This window comes from Epinephelus moara, chromosome 18 (assembly GCF_006386435.1).
Source record: "Epinephelus moara isolate mb chromosome 18, YSFRI_EMoa_1.0, whole genome shotgun sequence".
NCBI lineage: Eukaryota > Metazoa > Chordata > Actinopteri > Perciformes > Serranidae > Epinephelus > Epinephelus moara.
The window spans coordinates 25555395-25581164 of record NC_065523.1 but is presented as its reverse complement, the minus strand read 5'-3'; the positions used below and the strand labels follow the sequence as shown (position 1 = coordinate 25581164).

The 25770-nt window shown below is 44.5% G+C and overlaps 1 protein-coding gene across 3 annotated transcripts in view; it reads right to left on the bottom strand.

Moving 5' to 3' along the window:
- Positions 1-25770, bottom strand: part of tex2 (testis expressed 2) — a 49367-nt gene that overhangs the window by 13949 nt on the left and 9648 nt on the right. For all 3 annotated transcript variants that reach the window (XM_050068620.1, XM_050068619.1, XM_050068621.1), the window contains exons 3-6: positions 8101-9892; positions 5157-5357; positions 1844-2207; positions 846-1135 (exon numbers count right to left, since the gene is read on the bottom strand). In XM_050068620.1, the coding sequence (XP_049924577.1) occupies positions 846-1135; positions 1844-2207; positions 5157-5357; positions 8101-9867 (2622 nt within the window). In that variant the 5' untranslated portion in view covers positions 9868-9892. The remainder of the gene's footprint in view (positions 1-845; positions 1136-1843; positions 2208-5156; positions 5358-8100; positions 9893-25770) is intronic.

The window sequence follows — 25770 nt, the reverse complement described above, 5'->3', positions numbered from 1 at the left end:
CCACACACCACAGAGGCCCCATCAAGGATTAGATTTGGTGCTGACCTGTCATGGCATGGACACAGGACACAGGACCTTTGGGGTACTGGCATGTCCAAAGGATGCTCAATGGGATTTGGATTTGGGGAATTTAGAGGCCAGATGACGCCTTAAGCTCGAGCCTCGGGCCACAACATTTAAGGTACTCTGTTGAGGTTTTTTTGTAAATGAACAAAAGGTAGTCTACTGAGTGGCTGGTAGATTTAGGAATGCACCAACCTCAGTGGCAGGCCCCCCAAAAAGTTAATTTCCAAATGTCTTCCTGTGCAATGGATGAATGACGCCTTTGCATTGCATCGCTTTACTTGACCTGATACCTGCCATGTTTGCTGACAATCCAATCCTGTCACAATGCAGGTAGAATGGAGATAACAAAGAGCAGATGACGTTATCCAGATAATGTATCGAGATACAAATTACATGTTAAAACAAGATGTAAAATTCTTCTCCTTCCTTGATACACTGCCAAGTTTCTCTTGCAGCATCAAATCCACACAAACAAAACGGGGCCCACCTAGAAAAACATTGCTCCATAGTGTTACTAGAGGTCAAAAACTTCACGGGGTACCTTTTAAAGGGACATGGGAATTTTTTAAAGTGGGGTTGTATGAGATACTTATCCATAGTCAGTGTGTTACCTACACTAGATGACGGTTGGCACATCCCCAGTTCGGAGAAGCAGACAGGAGTACTGCCACAGAGGCTAAGCAATGTACTGCTGTGGACACGAGCAGCAGCAAATGTATTTTAGCCACCTAAAAAAAAGGCAGGTTGTCTATTTCTTTTCAGCCTTTCATGTATCCTACCTTTTTGGTAGTTTTGGGGCTGCTCTCAGGGCTGGGCCCAGGGCTGTCAGTGGCAGTTGGGCTTCTCTGTGGTACCTGGGGGTTGACATATTTGGCCATGTAGACATTATAGTCCAACAGCATCTTCTGTTTCATCCCTCCAGCAGAGCCACAGGACAGAGCAGAGGGGGTCTCTCTGTGGCGAGTCTGAGACAGCTCCTCCAGGCTTCCCCGGCTGCTGCTCCTGCTGTCGGCCTCCAGGCCTCCACCAGACTGGGTGCTGCTACTGCGGCTGTGGGAGGGCAAGAAGGCTGAAAGTGGAGGGGAGGGGAATGCAGGATGTGATGAGTAAGGTGAGGTTAATGTGATACAATTATGCCTCGGCAACATTTTCAGTGATTCAAATCAATGCGTCATATTTCACATGCATAATGCATGTTCAGGGCCTTGGATAGTGAGCTTCTGTTTTTTTATCACATACTGCGACACCCTGAATCAGCATGCTTCACACCAGATGACACACTGCATCCTCTCTCTGACTCATATTAGCACTGAAATAGTCATTTTCATCATAATTGCTATGTATAACCACAAAACAGGCTTGATATTGAAAGTCATCTTTCCAGTAATCCTGTTCACCCTGCGCTGCCTTTATCACTGGACCCACACAGTGCTAGTGTTTCCCTTTGAATTGGGCCTTATCCATGCAGGCTTATATCCCACAGCGGAGACCAATACTATAATATGCTGCTTCTCTGTGCATGTAATCCTGCTGACCCATTCACACTCATCTGTTCGCTCAGTTGAGGGGATTGGCAGTCCCTAAGCTGGGGCTTATGCACAGATCTGATGGCTGTGCAGTTACATACTCAAGAGAATGGCTATTGTCACTGTGGGAAGTGATGTGTGCCAGTGCAAATACTGTATGTGTGTGGAAAGGGTGTGAGAGATAGATAAACCCATATACTGTACATCTTGCTGCATCTTGGTATGCGATACCTTACTCATTTCAGACTCACCACTCTTGCAGATGCCAGGCAAACTGCCACCTCTCCCTTCTGACTTCATTCGTGACGCGAGAAGAAATCTCCGGAACCACTCCTCCTTTTCCCGACCCGTCCTCCCAAACAAGTAGATTGTCAGATCCCCGCCTCCAGAGGTTGGTCTTTTGGGTTCCTCTGCTGATCCTGATACCTCGACTTTCTCACATTTGTCCATTCGTTCCAGCTTCTCGCCCAGCCCTGTTAATTTCTCCTCGCCAGCTTCGGGCTTCTCACCCTGGGCTTTGGACATGAAGTCCTCCTGCTTGGCCAGCTCGATGCAAATGGGGTACTTCTTGTTCCAAACTCTCTTCCTAGCCAAGCTTTGGGGCACCAGGTAGATCTATGGGGGCATATAGACCGAGTTCATTCTATTAAACGCATGAAGATGACTATGTTAGAGTGTGTCGTTTCTGGGGCAGTACAATACCTGCATTAAAATACAGACAAAAAAAAAATGTGTCTAACACTCATACTTAATACAGCACAATGAAACTATAAATATTATGTGACAGACTTGCCCCAGGGTGTAAGTGACAGCAACTCTGGGCTTGAAAACCAAAGGAAACAATGCAGGTAGGAATACAAGTGCAAATCACTCCATTATTTAGTTATATTGCTCTAATCCAAAGCACAATTTGACTTTGACCAGCTATTTAAGAATATGTACTTAACTCGATAATAAACTTTGAGCACACTGTACTTAATGTGGACTGAGAGAAAACTAGACTTCTGCTTGGCTCTGTTTTCAAGGTAGGAGACAAGAGACTTTTACATTCACAGGTCATTTCAGGGAGAGGTTGGTCTTAAGCTTGATTTATGGTCCTGCGGCGTACCTACGATGTACCTACGTCGTTGCCGTGACGCCGTCGTGAACCCTTCGAACTTCTCCGTCACTCCATTTCGTCGCGGTGCAATTCACCGCCAGAGCGATAGGAGGCTGCATTCCTTTCCTGAATGGTTATTGTCATTTATAGTTGATTCTTTGTTTAGCTTCCGGCTTTTCCGGTCACAGAGAAATGAACGCGGAGCACGGACAGACGGCTCCGTCCGTATCCGTATTGAACGTTGAGCATAAATGGGCCTTAATACTGCAACATCTATATCGCAACAGAAGATGTTTAAAGATGGCGGGGATGGCGCAATCTGGAAATACAGAACCGGAAATGCGTTGCTACCAAGCAAACCAATCACAGCCCTCTCGGTCTGCGCTGGGTCTGCGTCGCCTGGATGTGTAGTTACATTTTTGGGGAGGTGCACATCAGGCTACACCGGGGGCTACGGCGAGCCTTCTGTGTAGCCACGTACCCTACGACGTAGCGACGTCGTTGATTTAACGCAGGACCATAAATCAGGCTTTACTGGCTGTTCTACAAATGCAAAAGCACATACACAACCCTTCGGTGAAAGCCTGATTCGATGGCAGATATTCTTGCAGAAAAAGGTGCTAATCCAGCAGTGTCAGAAGCTGCCTACTCTGCAAAGCAATCCAAAAAGGAACAGGGGTCTAAAAGAAAGTCTGACTTTAAACAGAATAAAATATGTGTCAGTGTCGGCCAAGCCTTTTCAGAGATAGAGAGAAAATAATGCTAATACTTTAGCCTTCTGCTAACCTGACCCAAAGGCATCAAGGTTGCGGCATTAAGTTTACATTCACATGGCTAACATTAGCTAGAGCCTTGGATGACGGTGGGTCCTCAACCTCACTCCCAACCGCTACAGGTCAACTTGCCAGGATGAGAGCAAGCAGCAGTTCCGGAGACTAAGCCTCCAGTCAGCAGCCGCAGCAACATGTGACCGACCAGTGAAAACAGAGCAGACAGCTCTAACTCCATGCCAGATCAGCAAACTTTCTGTTGCTGCCGTTACATAGGTTAGACCTGTCGCTGGGGGCCAAACAAAGGTTCAGCTTCAAAGCTGCTGCCCGCTCTCCTCCTAGCAACGCATCCATAGCAGCTGGGAGCGAGGTGGAGGCACTGTGGGGTGGCTAGCTAGTTAATTCTTGCCTCACTTTTGGTCTGATAAACAGAAAGAGAGCAGGGCGATGAGCTGGCAAATGTAATGCGTGAACCTGTCAAGTTGCAGTTACAGTTTACAGCCATGTCTGTAAAAACATGGATGCCTCGGCAGCACAGAAGATCTATACAATCAGGACAGTTGCAAGGTGGACACCCAAGATTAGTGCCACCAATTCAGTATCTGACCAAATGTCTCCCCTTCTTTTCCTGAGACATGACATTAAGTAATGACTGGAAAATTGTTTAATGCAGAACATTATGATGTCGCAGTGAAGTTGACCATTGACCTTTTTGGAAATAAAATGTCATTACTTGATCATTATATCCTATTAGAGATTTGTGGGTAATTTTGTCATAATTAGTGAATGAATTCTTGAGTTATGGCCAAAAACATGTTTTGTGAGGTTGCAGTGACCATTGATGAGTTCAAGTGGATGTTTGTGCCAAATTTGAAAAAAATCCTCTCAAGGTGTTGTTGAGATATTGTATTTGAAAGAATGAGGCAGACAAGGCCACAGTGACCGTGACCTTTGACCTTTGTTCAACAAACTCTAACCAGTTCATCGTTGAGTTAAAGTGGACGTTTGTGCCAAATTTGAAGAAATTCCCACAAGGCATTTTTGAGATATTGCATTCACAATAACAATACGGATGGAAGGACAACCTGAAAAAATAATGCCTCCAGCCACAGCTATCGCTGGCACAGAGGCATAAAAATCCAGCGTCTATAAATGCAGGTAACATTTGAGACAGACTAAACATCCACAATAATGATGGTGGAATGAAGCTTTAGGGAGTTGTTGAGCTCCAGAAGGAGGAGAAGAGGGTAGCTGCATGATGAGGACAGCCATAATGACCCCTTTCCTCCATGATATGCGAAATGTCTTCTTACTGCCCTCAGATATACAAAAACATTGCGTCAGCACACACTACTGCACAAGACACAAAGTTGTGTGTACAGGGTCAGTGACCTGTGATATTCACTCCATGTTTACACACACACTATGTGACACTGAAAATGAGTAGCTTTGTCACTGAACTTGACCTATTAGCAAGCATGCACTCAGGCAAAGGCAAATATGAGGGGACGTGTGCTTGATGTCATTATCTGTTAGGCTTATCATCAAAGACACAAACACACTCAGAAGCTAATACACACACACACACACACACACACTTAAGGCATTAATATCTTTCCCTCTCACACACACACAGCACCCTAACCCTAACCCTAACCCTAACCCATCACCCACATGCACCCACAACCACCACACCTTGCTGTCAGTCAGGTCATAGATCTTCTGGCTGATGTAGGTGACGTCAGGTTTAGGCTCGTTGTGTGTGGCACGGCGGGAGATGTTGCGGTTGGGCTTGGACAGACGCAGGACGGAGCCCTCCAGACGGACATAAACGGAGTGGGTCAGGGTGGCGTGGTACATCTCCGGGTCGTAGCTGTGGATCTCATTCATCCAGCCCTGAGAGATTGACGGGGTGGAGAGGAGACGAGTTTTAATTGACAGTAATTCAAAATCTATTCTCATAGCACATATACACACATCAGACTCACAGTCTAACACAAAGGATTTGGGGTATACTCATGAGCCGAGTTTCCATGTGGTTACTGGTGTGTTGATTTTAGTGTTTAAACTGAACCTGCTGTTTGGTGTTGAAGATGTCTTTAACTCCCCAATGGTGAATATAGCCAGAATGATACTGGATGTTTGAGGCTGATATTGATCACCTGAGAGTTCAGGAAAGCCAGCAGCTACCTGCTAACAATGCTACCAGCTAAAGCCGCTAACAGTGGCAACAATGTTAAAAAGAGCTAACAGTGTGAACCTTTGGGGGAAATGAAGGGTGGGACATTACACTTCTGTGACGATGCCATCCTGCCACTGTGGGTTGGGACTGCATTATCAGCAGTAGTTGCCATATGAGCACAATGCAAAGCTGCGGTGATTAGCTAGCCAGTCAGATTCGGACAGAGGGACTCACATGCACTAATATGCAGCCTGACTGTCTACCACAACAAAGAGCAGAGAAGCTCAATTGCAACACACAGCGTGACTTCATTCTCTCTATATATAGGGAGCGGCAGTAGCTCAGTCCATAGAGACTTGGGTTGAGAACCAGAGGGTTGCCAGTTAAAGTCCCTGACTTATATACCAAATATAGAGTGTGGACTGGCACCTGGGGACTGCCGGGGTGCCCTTGAGAAAGGCACCAAACCCCCAGCTGCTTGGAGCGCCTGTCCATGGGCAGCCCCTTGGCTCTGATGTCTCTCCATTTAACGCATGTATAGGTCCTGTTTGTGCACGTGTGAGTATTTCGGGCCTGTGTTTATATGAAAGAAAGTGAGAAAATGGATTTCCCCTCGGGGATTAATACAGTAAATCTTCTTGTTCTTCTTCTTCTAAAATGATCTGCATACGTCGTTTAATCCATTTAACTCAACAGGTTACAGTGCACCGTGTTTTGCACAGATGATTATTACTGTGGCACAATGCGCTTAGGCTGTGGACACATGATGTGAAGAAGACACCTAAAAATCATACATCCATGCTCAACATAGAAGACGAGATTTGACAGCGCAGATTGCAAAATGATGGAAGATGGAGAAAATAGTGAGGGGAGAAAAAAACAGTTCAGGATCATTTCAAGTAAAAACTCTTTATAGTGTCTCTTCTGCTAAACCAAACTAGCTTACTACAATAGCATTACGTCAATGCTTTAGCATCTCAACAAAAAGCATCTGGTCCATGGAGCGGACCCAACACAAGGTAACATTAACATTCGACCTAGCTTATCTTATCTTTTGTATACACCATTGCTCTTTAATAAAGCCAAAGTATTTCTTATCTGATTACTCGATTAATCGATGGATTCATTTTTTCTTTTTTTTTTTTTACAAACTGTTTAATGATGACCACATACATACAGTATCTTTGCATTCTCTGCAAAGCAATTTCTTATTTAACCCATATATCTGTGATCACCTAATATCATCATGTGTTGTTGGGTGCTACTCTTAAAACATGAAGAATGTGTTAGAACAATTTTATCCATTGTTGTCAATCAACATCACTCCTCACAGTATTTTCCTAGAATCACAATCAAATCACATGCCAGTATAGTTCAAAATGGTGGTGGTGGTGCCACAAAGTTCATACAACACAACTAAAGATAAAGTGGGGCATCTGAAACACTGACTCTTTGTTGATCCTTGAAGGAACAGAAAGAGAAAGAGGAAGTGTGTCCCCACTGTTGCCCTGCACTTGGGTGCTCTGGGGTCTAACGTTCAAATGTGTGTATCATGTTCTGCACAACCGCAGAGCTCCTCTTTGGAACAGCTGTGCCCCCCAGCCATAAGGCTCTCCTGTGCAACAGCTTGGTACCCACTGAGGCGCACAGATACACACACACACACACACACACACACACACACACACATACGAGCACACATGCTTACATAACTCTCTACTAAACATTTCTCTTCTAGCAGAGTTCCTGCCGCACTGAGCGAGGTTAACTGAGAACAGGGGGCAAATGTGGTGGCGCTGTCACTGGAATGTGTGGAATGAAAAAACTGGAGACGTCACTGAGGAAAAAGTTTAATAAAACCCCAATATATTGCTACTGGTCCCCATGAGAATGTACAGAGTTTAATTCTCATCCAACCTCCCACCTTATCAGTCCCAGAGGAGGCTGTGTGAGCAAAGCCAATTCAATTGGAACAACAGGGGAAATATCAGTGCTTGGCTAATGCGAAAGCGAAGAACATGTAGTCTAAAGATAAAAAACAAAAACTCTGTGGGACAACACTCCTACCTACTACGATTTCGCTTGTGCTTGATAGTAAACAAACACAGACATTTTGCATTCTGTTCTCTGTGGATGGTTCCTCCAAGGCATGATAAGATAAAATGCAGCACCTCAGCTATATATCACACAGATGCTATCAACTGCATGTGTAAAACCTGCAAGGCTAAATCCAAATTAGGTCATCTTGACTCTTGGCTACATAGAACAAGGTGTTTGTTGTGAGCTTGCATTAAAATCCGTGACAAATATAATGCTGCACAGAGACCTTGATGGTTGTCCTACAGCCAGTGAAGCGAGGGCACCTGCTAGAACAGCCAAGGCTCTAAACAAGTTTACATTTTAAATTCATATAGCAACAGGTTCAAATTTGGCCATCCATGCCGTGATTTGTCTCACCTTGAAGGTTCCCGGTTCTTTGATATCCAGCTGGGCCACATTCCAGAGCTCTATCCTTCGCCGCCCTCCTCTCGTCCCTGATGAAGAGCGCCGAGTAGAGGACAGCCAGAGGACCAGTAAGGCCAACATGAACCCAGCTACTATCCCATGCACCACTGCACATACATATGGCGGCACCGGAAGGATTATGTACCAGTACACCAACTGCGTCAGGAAGATGAGGCCAGTCATGGGCACAGTCTCCAACTCCTCTTCTTCCTCCTCCTCTTTCTCCTCCTCCTCTGTGTCAAGTTCACTACACAACCCAGTGCTACCAGTATGGGGCTGCCTGGACCCGGGACGATCCCCATCTGGTGTTTCTGTATCGGTGCATAACTCAAAGTCTTCACTGTACAGTTCACAGAAGTCCTCGTCTTCCTGTCGAGCCACCAGGGCCGACATAGAGCAGCGGCCCAGAGTGAGAGAAGGAGATCTGGGGAAAGTGGATGAGGAGGTCTGGGTAAGGGTCGGAGCTGGTGCCAGTGATGGGAAGGAGAAAAAAACAGAGTCCGGGCCCTTGGCCGTGGGGGTTTCTTCCTCTTCTGCTCCTTCCTCCTCCTTGATGCTATAGTTGTTGTTACCTTCCGCGTGTCCATTTATCGCTGCTGCTCCGCTGAGCTCTGACGCACTGGAGGACAACGATTTGGCACGATGGGTGGCACTTCCAACACCTCCCACGCCAGACTCATCCCCCATGATCTTACTAAAAAGCTGCAGGGGGTCTGACATCACCTCTGACAGCCGCCGCTTGGTATCCTCTATCCTGGCCTCCACCTCTTGGACCTTGAAGAAAGACCTGCCATCGGGGGACATGATGGGGGAGGAGGGGGCTGTTTTGGAGTCTCCACCTGCTTGAGTGACAGTGACAGGGCTGGAGCATAAGCGAGGCTGGGAGAACTGTTTGAAGAGCTGCATGTTGCGGGGTGGAGGCCGCTGGGATGGCTGTACATGCTGTTGCTGATGAGGAGGGTGATGAAGATAGTGATGAAGAGGCCCTTCCGGATGTTCAGCCTTTGAAGTGTCCGTGGAAAGAGACTTAACAAAAGATTTCATTAAATGGCGGTGACGTGCGTGCGGCGGCGCAGCAGTTGCAGGTGCAGGAGCGGGTTCTCGAGACTCAACGTCATTGGACAAAGACCTGACCAGGCTGAGGAAAGGTTTGGAGGAGGACAGTGCTGCAGACTTACACGGGGAGGAGGAGCTGGAGCTTGACGATGGAGGATTTACTGAAGGTCGGTCAGAGGGCCAGGAGGAGCTGGTGGGAGGGGTGGAGCTCAGGTGGGGTTGTGTGGAGGTGGGGATAATAGTCATGGCTGGAGAGGGTGTGTGTGGCTGAGGGTCTAAAGGCTGCACAAACAGGGTGGTGGATGAAACAGGGAGCACAGCAGCTCCTGAGGAGGTCTCCACACCAGCATATTCAAACAGCAGCTCCTCTTTTGCCTCCAAGCCTGTAGTGACAGACTCGTCATCAGCCCCTGCAGCTTCTAGACCTTGGAATCCCCGTACACCGTCAATCTCAGATTTAGCCTCAGTAGATTCAACAGGTACCCCGTAGAGCTCCTCTTCCTCGTCATCTTCCTCCTTCCCCAGAGCAGAGAAATGGATGGTGATGGTGTCACGAGAAAGGGAGCGCTGCACCTGCAGCTTGGGTCCAGGGGCATGACGAGGGGGAGGAGTGTCAGCATGCTGGCCACTTCCCCGGCTGCTGCTGCTGCCCTGACTGCTCATCACCACCCTGCACAGGGCTCACAGCCTGGGAGACACACAGAGACAGACAAGGTACACTGTTAATAACCACAGAAACACTGAAATGAAACACTCGTGCAAGGAAGGAGGTTGAGAGATTGCAGTATAAATCAGCAATGTGATTAAATAACTTCCCACATGCTACACACTCTTTATGCACATACACACACACAGTACATAGGACAGAAGAGAACAGCCCCACAGCTCTCTATTCATCCTAATGGGAGTAGACTGGACAGGTATGTCCATGCTCCCCAATCCATTAGCCCTCATTATGCAAGGCTTCAGCTGACAGACTGAGTCGCTCTCAGGCCTGGCCTCTCTCTGTCTTACCAGCATCCTCCTCACTCACCCCGACTATGGCAACATGATTAATGGGTTACTTCAGAACACATGAGCCTTGAGGAGAGGGGCCATCAACAGCTCAGCTGTGTTACACCCTACCCTCCACAGGGGGCAGGCTGCAGCTGGCTAAATGCTGTGAGGTGATGAGGATAACAAGGGAGTAAACAAGAATGCTTCTCTGAGTCTGTGGATGGAAATCATCAGTATTCAATAACTTTAATTTAAAACTGAGTTAATGGATCATTTTGTCCACTTGGGAGCAGTGCACAAGCTGAAAGCCATAAACTGTTTATAAAGATGGACAACATGTCTCCACTTCCTCCCACTGTACAGAAATGAAGCCAAAACATCCCAGATAGGGCCACTGCCATCTTGTGCTGGCGATGTTATCTGGAGTAGTGCCACTGATTGCGAGCACAGCGACTGGCACACAAAGCTGTAAAGCATGATTTTAAACCCCATTTTTAAAGTATCAAATAACTAATTAAACCCAAATTTATCAAAAGGAAAAGCACAAGAACTATCAAAAATGTAAGACATTATCTTTGGGAAAAATTTATTTGATGTGGACTTCATTTTTAGCTTGGCCCATGTCCCATCAGCTAACATGGAGGGGGCGGGGTTTATGCAGCCAGCCACCAGGGGGCGATCAAGATGTACTGGCTTCACTTTTCGGATGGCTGTCATAACTTACATCTTCATACACATGTCTATGCTGAAAACAACACTGACATATTGTCACCTTATAAAGTTGACATGGCTAACATGATAGCAGTTATTAACACTCTAGTGACAGCTCTAGTGACCCCACTAGTGTCAGTTTTGGGTGTGTTAGTTTCTGCTCGTTGCGTGCATACAGTTCCTTAGTCTCAGGCAGCAAAACTACTTGGTCAGGTTTAGAAAAAAGATCATAGTTTGGGTTAAAATGATGTGTGGTTTCACCCAGGACACAAAAAACGTCTTAAGGGTGAAAGTCCTGTGTTTCGTTTCAGAAACAGAATCAGAAATACTTTATTGACCCCTGAATGAAAATTATGATTCATTAGTTGCTCCGATGTAAAGAGTAGAGAATTTTAAGAAGTGGGAATAAGAGTATGAAATATAAGTATGTAAATATAAAGTGATCACATAAAATAAAAATGTGCATTATGCTACAATGTTTAACACTGTAGAATTAAACATTGTAGCATAATGCACATTATTTTGATTTCTATTTTAAACGTTTCAGGTTTTTCAGGTGGCTAAAAACTAACCGACTGCGGCAGTGTTTGCTTAGCGCCATTTGATTCAATATACGTAACGCAGGTGGTTTCCACCCATAAGTTACTGTAAACAAACACTGTGATTTGGTCTATTTAGCTTTGATTTGGTCTCTACCAACTCTTGAGGGAAATATCTGGATCTCTAGCAGCTAAATGTTATATTCACCAGCGAGTCACTAACTATGTCTGTCTGCCATTTGGTGCTGTGCATGTAGCTATTAGCTTGTCAGTTTATCAGAGCTTTTTAATTTAGTGCTGCTGCTGGAAGTGGTGATAATGAGAGCTAAAATGCTCTCTATAAATATGGGGAACTGCAAAATCGGGTGGTAATTCTCTGTGGGTTCACCACTAAGAGCAACATCCTTTACATTTCATCCATTTTCCCCATAAAATATCAGTAAGTGCAGCTTTAAACTGATGTGGCAAAAGAAAGATAGAGAAATTAAAATTATAAAGCTCAAAATTCACCACTTTCATCTGACAAAATTGCCCGAGATGAAGATATTCTTGTTAGTCTTTTCACTAATTTATATTCATTGCTCAAATATTGTTCTGATACTCCTCATTTCATTTGTTGCAGTCGTCATTTAGTCCTTAAATTGAATCATTTACTAGGCTATAACTGCCATGTATTGTATTATTTCTGTGCTTTATGGGATCGTAAAACACATAAACATATACATAAATATAACAAACCCTCCTTCCCCCGACCACGCATAACAATATGCAGGACATAATCACACAACAAGGCAGCTGTTGGGCTCCAGTGATCACAGGAACAAGGCGTCTATTGTACAGTCTTAACACAGTGGAACCAAAGTCATTCATCATGCAGTGATTTCACCGAATGAGGCCTCAAGTTGTTATTGAGTTATTGTGCCTGTTTATTCTTCCACATCGCATAGAGTCCATCATCCCTGGTTAGCATTATCAAACAGGCAGGGCGAACACACACAGAAGGACACACAAACATGCTGTTTGCACACACACAGAGTGACTCTGGCCTTCTGCTGGTTGATAGAAATGTCCTGTAATGAAAGGAGGAGGGACAGAGGGAAACAACAGAGCAGTTAGCTTGTGTGATTGTCTGCATTTCTGAGAAAGCCCTGGCGCCCCTCGGGGCTCTCCGGTTGGCACTGCATCTCCAGAGATTGTATTTGCTGGGATGGAATAACAGAGCATTTGACTTTCCCAGCCAGCCTTTAACTTGGCTGTGCTAAAGTGGGTTTTATGTGTGTCATTTTGAGTATGTGTGTGTGTGTTGCTTTGGCCATGGCTGTGCTGGGGGCACAGCAGAACAAAACAAAAACAAGGAGAGGGAGAGACAGAAAAGAGAGCAACAAAAAGCAGGAACACGAAGAGCCACGGGGGGCGGGGGGGGGGGGGGGGGTCTGTAGAGGATGCAGACGACCTTTCATAGACAAGCTTTTTGAAGTGGGATTCACTTAAAGAAGGCTGAGATGGACAGAGAAAATGGGGAGGATGACACAAACAAGAGAGAGTGATGGAGAGGAGGGAGGAGACAAATGAGTAGGGAGACAGAGCCATGGAGATGGAAGTGGTTGTTGTCGTCACCAAAGCCTGAAGGACAGATTAAAACACTGTGGAGGTTGACGGGGTGAGCAGAGAAGGATGGTTCCAAGTTTTGCTGGAGTAGGGTTACAGGAGGGCTCAGCCAAAAGACATACTCTACAAATGTTATTATGCATGTGTACTGGACTGTATACTAGACAGAAATTATGATCAAAAGAAAATTAATCAGCAACTATTTTGATTATCAAGGACTTATTTCTGAGCACAACTGCCATTCTTTTATGGCATTTCTCTGTATGTTTAAATATAGTTATGATGCCGATAGGATTCAGTTCTAGTCGATGTGTGTGTTTCCACTGGCTGCGGCTGTGCTGCGTTCCGGCATCGTCTCAGCTGTGGCACTCCGGAGCCCTCTGCAAAAGATACGCAGGACTTATATTTTTGCCGGATGCCGGAGCACAATGCAGCAACACAGCACAGAGCAGCAACCTCAAATCTGTAGAGGAGGGGGGGCGGACACAACTCGCGGCAGTATTTTGAATTTGAGTGCAGTAACCGTTTTGGCCACATTCTTACATACAGCGCCTTTAAAATTTCAGTTATTAAAACCGTGTTTGATTACAACACCTTCAAAATCTAATGGCAAATACTGTCCAGCATTAACCAAAGTGGGGAACAATGTCCCACATTTGATATGGTTTTCATATGTTCACATTAGGTATTGTTTTTTAATGTTTATTAAAACAAAAACCTTCAAAGCACTGCTCAATTTTTTTGCGATTTTTGTAATCTCTATAAAGAGATACGTGGATATGTATGCAGAATGGATGATGATGTAGGTAAAGGGATAAGATATTGGCATCAGCAGCGCTCTGGTTACTGTTTGTAGTCCGTTCGTAGTCCAAGTATTGTTGATGAACCACATTTGAACTACAGGAAAATAGTCTGTGTGGAGAGGTGGAACACATTGGTCGACAAGCCATCTGGGGACCCATCGGCTATACCCTGATGAAAATGTAGCTTTATATAAATGTTTTAATTTATTCATCTGCAGTCATATGCCGATATCTGATTAGCCGAAATGCTCGGTGCATGGAAGGGGAAGTATTGGCCTGGATATCCACTGGGTACACCGGATCAGCCCGAAATATTGGCTCCCACCCACAGGGGATTTATTGTCACATGACAGATGGTGGGTTCTTACATTGTGGTTTTCAATATAAAACTTATTTTATTTTAGTGTGTGTAAATTTTGAACATTAATATAGTCAGTGTCATACTTGTGTTTGGCCATGTCATCAAACTAGTTTGCTGTCTCTGTCAAGTAGCTGTCCGTTCATCACTCAGTCTACAGCAGGAAACAGCACTTCTAAATAAAAACTCCTTGCTAAAAAATTCACTGTACTTCAAAAATAAAGTGTGTTTTTTACAAACTTGACACGTTCATGAGTCACTTGTGGTCTATTCAGAATGGACCACGACCCACCAGTTGGGAACCACTGGTTTAAACATGCATAAAATAACATATCTGCCACTATGAGTCTGGCTCACACACAGCCCAAAATCCTCTGATATATGAGAGCTTAAACAAACATGACACATTGGAAACATGTCTAGTGCTTTTCAGGTTGAATTAAGTGCAACCTGCACAATGCGTGCTGACACACTCATGGTTTAGGTTTTTTCCTCTCATCAATGCACCACTGCCATTAAAAGCATCATGTTTGTTTTAGCCGCTTCTGGATGAGGATGAGGAGAGGAGCCTGGCACTGAGACAAGACTCATCCAATTAATCAAAGCATGCACGGCCACTCTAATCAGCTAAAGCCAGCACCCCGGGAGATGAGAGAGGAGGGGCAGGAGGTTAAAAGCAGAAGGGTATAAAAGTGATATAAGAGGGCGAAGAGACAGTAGAAAGGAAAAGAGGTGCAAAGTAAACACAGGAGAGTGGAGAGAAAAGCAGGAAATGGCACAGAAAAAGCTGGGCGGTGAATTACCTGTACATAAAAAAATGTTTTTGTAATATTTGATATTCAAAAATACATTTCTTTATCCGCAATCTGTAATCTCTTCCAGCTTCAGATCCAAAAACATTTATTCAGATTTACATGTATATTCATAACTGGGCAAAGAAGGGGGAAAACATTTGAATGAGTGGTGAAGAGGAGGGAGGTGCAGAGTGGGTGCTGAGAGAGAAGATGTATTTATGGTCAACAGTTTGTGCCTCCTTCAGCATATTGAGTCTCTCTTCTCTCAGCTGAATGAACCACTGAAAACCACCAATTTACTCAAGTTTTGAAGAGCCAAGAAGCGCTCTTAACTGATTTAAAACCTCCAGCTGCGTCATTAAAAAGCAGCATTCGCAACGGTTTTCTTTATTTTCTGCTCGTTTCATTCTGGCTTAAACCACAGCTGATGTTCGGAGTCTGACAGATGCTGCAGCAGATTCCATATGTGCCCACTTTTCAGTCTCCCTTTCTTCCTTTTTTTTGACAGAGGCTCACCTGGTCTCCCTGTCCTCTCTCTGCACTTGATGGATGGGTAAGCACTTCTGGACTGTCACACACCCTGACAAATATCAGGCCCTGAGGGGGCGTGCAGAGTGGGAGGGGAGGAACTACTGTCTTTATACAAGAGTCACACAACACAGGGGAGGCATGGGCTGGGGGACATTTTCACAATTGGAGATTGTTGTGAAGGTTAGAGTTAGAAATGACGGTAAGGACGTCTGAACAAGTGTTGTGAATTTAAAGCTAAAGTTCAAAATTTGGGGGAAATATGCTTCTTTATTGTCTGTCAGAGAGTTGGATGAGAAGCTAGATCTGTATGTTAAGTAAGAGGCTAACAGCTAGCACCCAGTTAGCTTTGCACAGACACTGGAAACAGGGTGAAACAGCTAGCCTGGCTATTTCTAAAGGTAACAGATGCACCCTACTAGCACACAATCTTCTAATCATGGATGGATTAATGATTGGGCCTACCGGGCAGAGACCCAGGGGCCCAAAGTGCCCAAGCCCCTTGCAAAATGTCACTCAAATTAACACGCATTTACCAGGAAGATACTCATAATGATCCCAAGAGATGCAAAGGAACTACAAATAACTACAAAGACACAAAACAACCAAGAAAAGAGCCAAAATGACCTCAAAGAGACACCACAGAGAGATGCAAAATGACTACAAAAAAGAGGCAAACCCACAAAGCCTCGCTCCTATTTAGGCCATATTTACACGAAAACGATCCACTGAAAACAGAATCGTTTCTCGTTTTCCTTTTGAAAAAAGTTTCCGCGTTTAGATGACAACATTTTGCTAACAACTGCCGTGCACACAGATCCGCAAAAATGACCAAAAACGCTGCAGTATACATGCCAGGCCAGTAGTTGGCGGTGTGACGCTTACGCTTCCTTCTACAGAGCGGCGATGTATAAACAAACAAAATGGCGACCGCACAAATGTTTGTCTGGACGGACGGACGACGAGGTGGAGTTGCTACAGTAAATCTACACTATGATGGGGAAGCGTTGATAAATTCAATAGGGTGAGCAGCACAAGCAGAGCTCGGGAGTCTGCCATTGTTGTTGTGATGGTCGACTTTCTTGCGCATGCCTAGTGAAGCGTAATGCGCATGTGCCACAAGTCTCTGTTTTCAGAGGAACTGCATATTGCAAGTTTACATGACAACAGAGATGGTGCCTTTTCCAAAAAATTGCACTCTGGAACCCGTTTTCAAAACGTTGCGTTTTCAGGTTGTATAAACGGGACCTTAGAAGACGTTGGGCCTTTTGCATATCAGTGCCCAGGGGCCCATTGTCTCTCTTAATCTGCCAATGCTTCTAATGGCACATTAATAGGTGAATATATGAATGGAGCATTCTGTCCATACTCTGCATTCATTTTGTCCGTATTTGCTCCTGAAAGCTCACGGATACAGACAAAATGGAGCGGTACCACCAGAGATCGTGGGGGCAGTGTAGTGTAGTTCAAGCAAGATAGGACTGTAGGACACACAAAGACATGTAAGGACTGGCGGAATGGAACTAATTGGTAATATGGTGAAAATAATTCTTCGTCCACATGTCAGGATGTATTGAATGGCCTCAAAGACCACTGCCATCTACAACGCTTCCTCCAGTTAAAGGTACATTATTACGACCGCCTTCACTGTCATCACCGATTGTTGTTGTCAGAAACTTTTGACTCTGCCCTCTAGTGCCATCTATTGGGTGTATCTGTACCAACATAAAGGACACATGGAAAGTATGTATGGATGTAAGAGTCAAAACATTTGAAATGAATGCATCTATTTTCGTAGTAAAGGGAGTAAAAAATTGCCTTAACATGAATCTTTGCTACCAAGTCAAATTGTCTGCTGTGAAAACAGGTCTATGCAACTTAAGTTTCACACACCAATGGCTAATGGGCCATGCTAAATACCTGCTTTAGAAGTCATGTCTATTGATATTGAATAAATTAAAACATTGGCATGTGAGACATCGCTGCCTTTTGCATAAATTGTAACCACAGGTTGACCTCACTGAATCAATACAGATGGAAGCTCTTCCTTACATAATGGGAACCAAAGATTACCAATATGCTGCCAGTGGTGAACTGAGTTACAGCACAGACACCATGAGAGGAATCTTGGAACCCAACAGCCAATATTTCGGGAGATCTAGTTTAGCCAGCAGATATCCGGGCACAGACTTCCTCTTCCGTGTGTTGCTCAGTATTTACAATTTCGATTAGCAACTTGAGATAGTTCCAGACAACATTTTGGCTAATCTCTGTGAACAGATATCTGCGTATGAATGCAGATGAATTAGAAAAAAGCTAATGAAAAACCTAAATTAACAGATGATAGCCGATGGCTTCTGGAGTTGCTTTCCAGCCAATAAGTTCAGCCTATTTTGCTCTCCACACCAACTGTTCACCTGCAGGCAACTAAAGCCCACTCAGATGTGTTTGGTCAATACTACTTGGACTACAAATGGACACCAGAAAGCTTCTGTTGTCAACTGTTGTACCGTTGCCTACAGATTCTGCGTACATATGCAGATATTTGTTTATAGAGATGAGAGAGGAAGATGAAAGGAGTGTGAGACAGAAGAGAAATCAGCAGTAACAAAATAAAAGTTTCAAAATAAGTTTAAGGCAACGATAACTGCAGCAATTTAGCATTGCATTCATACAACAATAACTGTCACATGATGGAGAGTACAAAAAGTAGAGGCAGAACCAGAGATAATGTCTACTTTATTCCACCAATTCTTCTTCCTTGTTGAAACCTGACGCCTATGTTACCCACAATGCCATTCGACCAACAATAGGTTGGCCTGAGATTTTGGAAGCAGAGTTCCCCTTTAAGACTTTTACAGTCCCTTAGCACAAAATGGCCACAATATATCTGTATTTGTGGGGGTTATTTTAAGTCATGGATCGATGCCAGTGACTCAACAGTTACTTCAGCGGGTGCTGAGATATTTTGGCTTTTAAAAACCAACTTTCAAGCCTCTGATTTGTAAGTAACACATCCACAGCTTTGCAATGACGAGGACGATGTGGGCTGAGCAGACCACGGTCGTAAGATTTTCTTGCATTATAATATATTTTGTGGGTGTTTCTGCTTGCTGTATTTGTTCAGCTGAGAACTTCGCCGTCCTATCTACTTCAGGCCACCCTAATCTGTGCCAGATCCAAAATACTGAACAGGCTACTTCTCTTTAAGTAACAGCGTGCTGATGTGATTGGATGCGTCAGCAGGTGTCGAGGACAGACTGGCGTGACCTCTGCTGAAGGATGTTAAGTTAGCATGCCAAGTTTCTACAGGAGGAAGATCAAATACAAAAGTAAAAGCGAGGAAATAGAAATGAGGGCTGGCGTCAGGAGCACACCGAGCAGACGACTGGGTGAAAAATGGGGCAGGAGGAAAATGGAGAGCGAGTCGAGTAAGAAGCAAGTCGGCGAGGCAGTAAAAGGGGGAGGGTGACAGTGAGATAGATCGGGTGAGACAGAGATTGAAGGATGCAGAGAGAGAGAGGCTGACGGAGCAGTCGATTGTCACTAACAGCCCAGACACACACACACACACACACACACACATGCACAGACGCTTGAGTTTTCTCGCTAACAAGCACAAACAGAGAAATGAGCTCCTTGGTCACATGGCGTCTGCAGTTGCCTGGATGTGTATGAATGCAAACAAACATGCCACAAAGGGAGGACAGACTGAGGGATGCAGGTAATGAGCAGAGAGCACCTGAAGCAGGTAGAGAGGGAGAAATAGAAAAAGACACAAAGGCTGCACAGACACACAGTACATAACAGCAGAGAGCAGGTTAACACACCACAAGCCTTGTTTTCATGTTCCACTGCTCCCTCCAGGGAACACTGGTCCCTTTCACCAGTGCTTACACCACATGCATATGCAGCACTGTACACTTATGTAGATGTAGATGTACTGTACACTTCCTACACAGGGAATGCAGCTTGGGATGAGATGACTGAATGGAAATAACTGACTGACTGAGCTACACTCCCTTTAAGTTACCACAGAAGTCAATGAAACTCTGACCTGACTGACTGCGAGGCGGCGAACACAAGCAGCAGTTCTTAAAATAGCTCTGGAGGGGCTGTTGGGGTGTTAGTCCCACAGCACCTGACTGGCCACTTAAAGCTCTGGCTGAAGGACAGAGAGACGGAGGAATAAAGGGGATGTGCATGGATAAAATAGAGAAGAGAAGGAAAGGACAGAGCCTCAAGGGAGATGACAGACTTTCCAGGAAAAGATGAAAAAGTGACGCGAGCACAAAGTTCTGAGCATGACTGCTCTTTCCTCAACAGTGTCTGCACCGAAGGTGATCAAAACTGCGGCGCACAGGGGGAGGTCTGCACACTGTAGGCTCCAAATAAATAGTTCATTTCTCTTGCACATACCTTTGAAATTGGTATATTGGTATAGTTTAACCGTTTCCATCCATCCATCCATTTTCATCCGCTTATCAGGGGCCGGGTCGCGGGGGCAGCAGGCCAAGCAAAGCACCCCAGACGTCCCTCTCCCCAGCAACACTTTTCAGCTCCTCCTGGGGGACCCCAAGGCGTTCCCAGGCCAGAGGAGATTTGCAATCCCTCCAGCGTGTCGTGGGTCTGACCCGGGGCCACCTTAACCTTGGTGGAGGGGTTTGCATGTCCTTGTCAACCCCTGGTAGAGTCTCTCAAGGTAAAGTGGTCCCAGGGGAGGGGCCAGACTAAGAGTAATTCAAGACACTGATGAAACGGAATAGAGACTTTGAGAACCTCCCCCAGTATGGGGACACCAGGGCCCCCTGCCCTGGAGTCAGACCTGTGGAAGGGAGCCCACTAGCGAGTGCCTGGTGGCCAGGTCAGGCTTAGCTCGAATTTATAACATGGAGCCGTCGCCCTGTGGGCCCACCACCTGCAGGGACAGGAATCAGGGTGTGGTGCATAGTGTGCCGGGTGTCAGGCAGGGGCGTGGCCCTGGGTGTGCTGATCCCTGGCATCGGGGACTAGCTTTACTGTTTGATCTCAGTGTTCTCGGCCTCCATTCACACATAAAAGGAAACAGTAAGGTGCTCACTTCCTGTTCATGAGAGCCCCTTTTTCACCCTGGGATTTTGAAAAGCCTCGGCGCGTTTCCACCGAAATTATCCAGGGAAAAAAACTTTCCCTCAACCCCAAACTTTCCCTAAAAAAAGTACCTAGTAGGGGGGAAGGACTTTTCAGATTACCCGGAATTCTTGAGGGACAGGGCTGTGTGCTGGAGAACGCTGATTGGTGGAATACTCTCTTGCAGCGTTCCGCACTTCCTGGTACGGGCAGCCGCTGCAATCTTAATTTCATTACTACAAGCTCCACTTCGTTTGTGTTTTGATTAAGGATGGGTGCCGACACCCGGTACTTAATTAGCCCCGGAGCTAAATTATCAAAGACTGTACTGTAGTATTGATAAGCGCTAACGGTATCGGTTCTGTGAAGATACGTGACGGTAACTCGAAAATGACAATTGACAGCAGCTACACTTGTTACTGTAAGTGAAATTAACCCTTAGCGAGTAAGAAGCCAATAATTCATCAATACATGAGGTCAGCAGCATGAACATGTAAACATAGACAGCGGTATTCAATATGCTCCGCCCACAGTCTCTCATCCACCAACACTAGCGTTATGTCTTACACAAGGACAGCACACTAGTTCAGCTGATAGCTAATTGTTACTAATAAGCTCAAATGACAGCTGTCTGTATGTAGACTAACTTAGTTTGACACTTATCTTAAAATACTTTAAAACTTAGCTGCTGGCTGAGACAAACAGCCCCAACTCTCTACACCAGCATGTTACCAGCCAACAAGCTGGCGGAGCCAAATACAGGGCACACGCCAAATCATCTACGTCATCAGCCTGATTTGATCACATTTTCCAGAACTTTGAGGTGCGGTGGAAACACAAACCACACAGATTACCAGGAATTCTTTTACCCAGGTAAATAAATTCCTGGTAATAAAAGTTCCTGGAAGTGTTGGTGGAAAAGGGGCTATTGTCCTCTTTTTTACAGCTAAACAGTGCACTAAAAATGTTTCTGAAGACATAGTCTGACTTTGAGAGAGACAAAGAGAGGTGGTTCTCTCTCTCAATCAGCTTCTGCACTGCTTCTGTCTGTGGTGTATACACAAATGAGGAACTACAACCTGTGGTTTGAGCAACGGCCCTAGAGCTGGTGAAAATCCACCAGATGACACAATTTGAGCAGGGAGATCTGAGCGCTGGTAAGATGGAGGGAAGTTTACCACAGTTCACTTACACAATCAGCCCACATCGTTATGATGCAAAGCTGGTTGAAATCAGCAAAGTATCACTCTTAGGCAACATCACAATCTACGAGATCTCTCTCAGGAAGATCGAAAGACTGCTTTAGAAATAAACTATTTTTTTGTAGCCTACAGTGTTGAGCTCTCCTTTGTACTCCATAGTGACATATCAGTGAATTTTTTTGTCTCGCACCAGAGTATTTTGCCTGGATGTGCACACGCTTGGTCTCTCAACAAAGTCTTACCACGTTTTAAAAATGTAAAATTAGGGCTGTAACTAGTGATTACTTTCACTATCAGTCTGTTTTTCCAATCAATTGATTGATTTTTGTATAAAATGCTAGGAAATGTTTTCAAATGTCTTGTTTTATGTGACCAAGTGTCCACAAACCCCCAAAATATTAATTTTAATAACAGAAAACTAAGAAAATTTTGCAATATTTACAGCAAATAATATATTATTTGCTGTAAAAAAAAAAAGTCTATTAATTTGATTAATTATCTAAAATGGTGCGGTTCAAATTTCTTTTGATTGAAATTGATTTTCTGTTTATAATTTTTTTTAAAATTTTAGTTTAGTTTATTTGCACAATATTTAAGACACAAAATACTTACAATAGGATAGACAGTAATTACAGTGCAGGAGAGGAAGCAAGGCTAAAAGGCTTATCCAGAGTCCGCCCACTATTCTAACAAAAAAAACAAAAAATGAGCACAAGCACAAAAAAATATCTGTATAGACAAAACACGAGCACATTTTGGGGCGTCGGTGGCTTAGTGGTAGAGCAGGCGCCCCATGTACAAGGCTGTTGCCGCAGCAGCCTGGGTTCCACTCCAGCCTGTGGCCCTTTGCTGCATGTCACTCCCCCTCTCTGTCCCCCTTTCACACTCATCTGTCCTATCAATTAAAGGCTAAAAAATATCTTAAAAAAAAAAAACACGAGCAAGCATAAACAGTGGTAACGAGAAAAAAGGAAAAGCAAGACAACTGTTGCTCATTAATTTTCTGTTGACTGACTTGACTAATTGTATCATCTGTATTTAAGTGCAATGTTTCCTTCAGTGTTTGTAAAAATTCCTGTGAAACAGCAAATTTTACCCAAAAAACAATGAGTCAGTGTTGTATTAATTGGATAGGAATCTCTATTATTGAAAACCATTGGCTCCTGATGAAGAATGATTCATATATGATGCAATAAAACAGTCAAATCAAAAAATAATAAATGAAAGAGAATATGATTTCACAGCAGGCTCTACAGACTGTTTTGATGGAGCTGCTCCAGTAGAGGACCTCCATCATATTGACAGTGAACAACAGTGACACTATTAGTGTGTGATGTGTCAATATGCCTGTTGGACCAATATATTTGCTCAACAGCAACACACACGCACACACACAAAAACACACCAACAGTGCACTGGAGTGCTGCTCCAGGGTCTGAGCACATCGACTGGCAGCACCATGAGCTCCAGCAGCATCAGAGGAAACGCTGAGCTGCTCTCAATCTCTTAACGAAAGGAGGAGAGAGAATAAAGCGAAACAATAAAACAACAGTGAGGGAGATAAAGAGCACTCACACAGCTGAGCTGGATCAAACCGGTTCTCTTCACCTCTCCTTCTCTCCAACCCAGAATCCACCGTCAACACGTCAAACATCAAACCTCGCCATGCAGATCATCTGCTGGTTGCCATGCCAACAGTGAAGCTTTCATCTTGTTCTGCACTTATCCCTGCATCCTTTTGTTTGGCAGGGCAGCTCCTCCTCACTGTATAACCCTGGTGTCCTCGGGAGTGTGTGGAGTGTTTGTTAACATCTTCAGTGAAGGGTTCTCAGTGTGTGTGTGTGTGTGTGTGTGTGTGTAGGATGCGTAGGCGCTAAACCAAAGCACCAAAAAAGGATGGAAAAAGCTTAGATGTACCTCTTAGAGATGGGTGAAAGACAGAGAGAACGAGTGTGTTTGTACATCATTTTGCTGAACACCTTCCCAAAGACAAAAGAGTGTCTGATCAATTAATGACAGCTAATTATGGCTGTCAACATCCATCCACTTTCTCCTGACAACTTCAGCTTTTGATTCCTATCCTCTCCGAGACATTAATGTGCTTGTTTTCATCATTAAAAGCTGATTTGCTCACGTAGTGGGTTTAAAGCCTCGCTTCGATAAACAACAGATTTGCATGGAATATCGATGTCTGGCGCCACCTAACCCGATTTGACAGTTTAGAGATCAAAAGGTGGATCAGTCCTGACTGAACACACACAAACACACAGGCATCCAAATATATTAAACAATTTATAATCTGCGTAAAAGCTGCTCGACAGCCCGCAAACAGCCGGAGGGCTTGGTATTAGTCATAATCCACCCAATTACATGATGAATGGAGTGATGGAGGGAGGGGGACGAGAGGGGCGGAGACAGAGAACGACAGAAAAACATCAACTGCCAGTGTGTTTACAGACAAAGATTAATATTAGAGATGATGTTGTGCTTTTGTCCTGTATGACCAAAAGAAATAAGTGGGCCATGTTACTTGTAGTGGTGGTGCTTTGCAGGATTGTGAGAGTGCAGTGAAAACAGTGTGTCTGATTAGTAATCGAAAGCTGTAAAAGGAAGGCGGACTGTGAAAATGAGGACGGAGAGATAATAGCCTGTGGCTAATAAGAGAAGAAAGTAGAAGTAAATGTAATATTTGAAATTAGTATTCATGCATCAGTGTGTAAAGTTGTTGCAAGCTCTCATGGAAACTCTTTATATTCATGTTTGTACACCGGATTTACCCCACGTACCTCCTGTTAGGCTTCAACAAGCAGCACTGCCATCCAGACTGACATCATAATAAGATTCTGAAAGCAGCTCAAAATATCTAATTCATTTATTTCTTCCAATTTTTGACATTGATGTACCACACAATAGAGGCATCGGCACAGACACTGAGCAGAATTAGCATATAAGTTACATGAAATAACAAAAGGGTGGATCTCCAACTGTGGCTCCGCACGGGGGAAACCTGTAATCTTTGCTGTATCGAACGTTCTGTGTCACTGATACCACAAAGTCTGCAGTGCTGTCGGTAAATGAGAGCCGGTCGACATTTCTCTGAAGTGTCAGCAGCAGAGTTGCGCCTTTTCTCCATGTTAAGCAGAACATGCATGAAACAGTTGACAGCTAGTAGCATGGGGATTCAAGATAAGGCTGCAGAAACCCACCTCTATAGGTGAAAGTCCAACATAAAACAGACACTAAATACACTTTAGCTGTCAATAAAGGACTAACTAGGGGTCAGTGACTCTTACATGACTCTGTGGTATTAACAGGCTGCTGCAGATTAGCAGACAGAGGGGTCTACAGTCTGTGTTTGAAGGATATATCCAGGATGTCAAACTGACTCAGCAGCAACAACAGGTTAAAAAGACAAAGATAGTTAGAAGCTAAAGCCGAACTATAGGCTACAGATCACAGTGTAAAAGTGAACCACCACATCACTGCTGATCGCCACACAAGACAATGAATATAAAGGGAAACTTAAATGATATTGAACCAGTTGTGTGGCATCTTAAACGCAAAGAGCACTGGGATCTGTACTGAGCAATGATGTAGCGAACTTGGATTGTCCTGGGTCTGACTAGGCTTCTGGTGTTTGGAGTTTCTGTGAACATACAAGTTGTAACACTGTGCGAGAGTGTTGTGAAGATGTCTAAACAAAGACTCACCTAAAAGATATTTAATTGGGACATTGAGCCTTGTATTCCTTTAGCCCTTAGCAGTAATGATTTTATGAGCTTTTTTAATGACAAAATTCTAACTATTAGAGGCAAAATTCATGACCTCCTGTCCTCAGATAGTACCTATCTAACCTCAAACACAGCTGTAAGACCTAATATATATTTAGATTGCTTCTCCCCAATTTCTCTTCAAGAA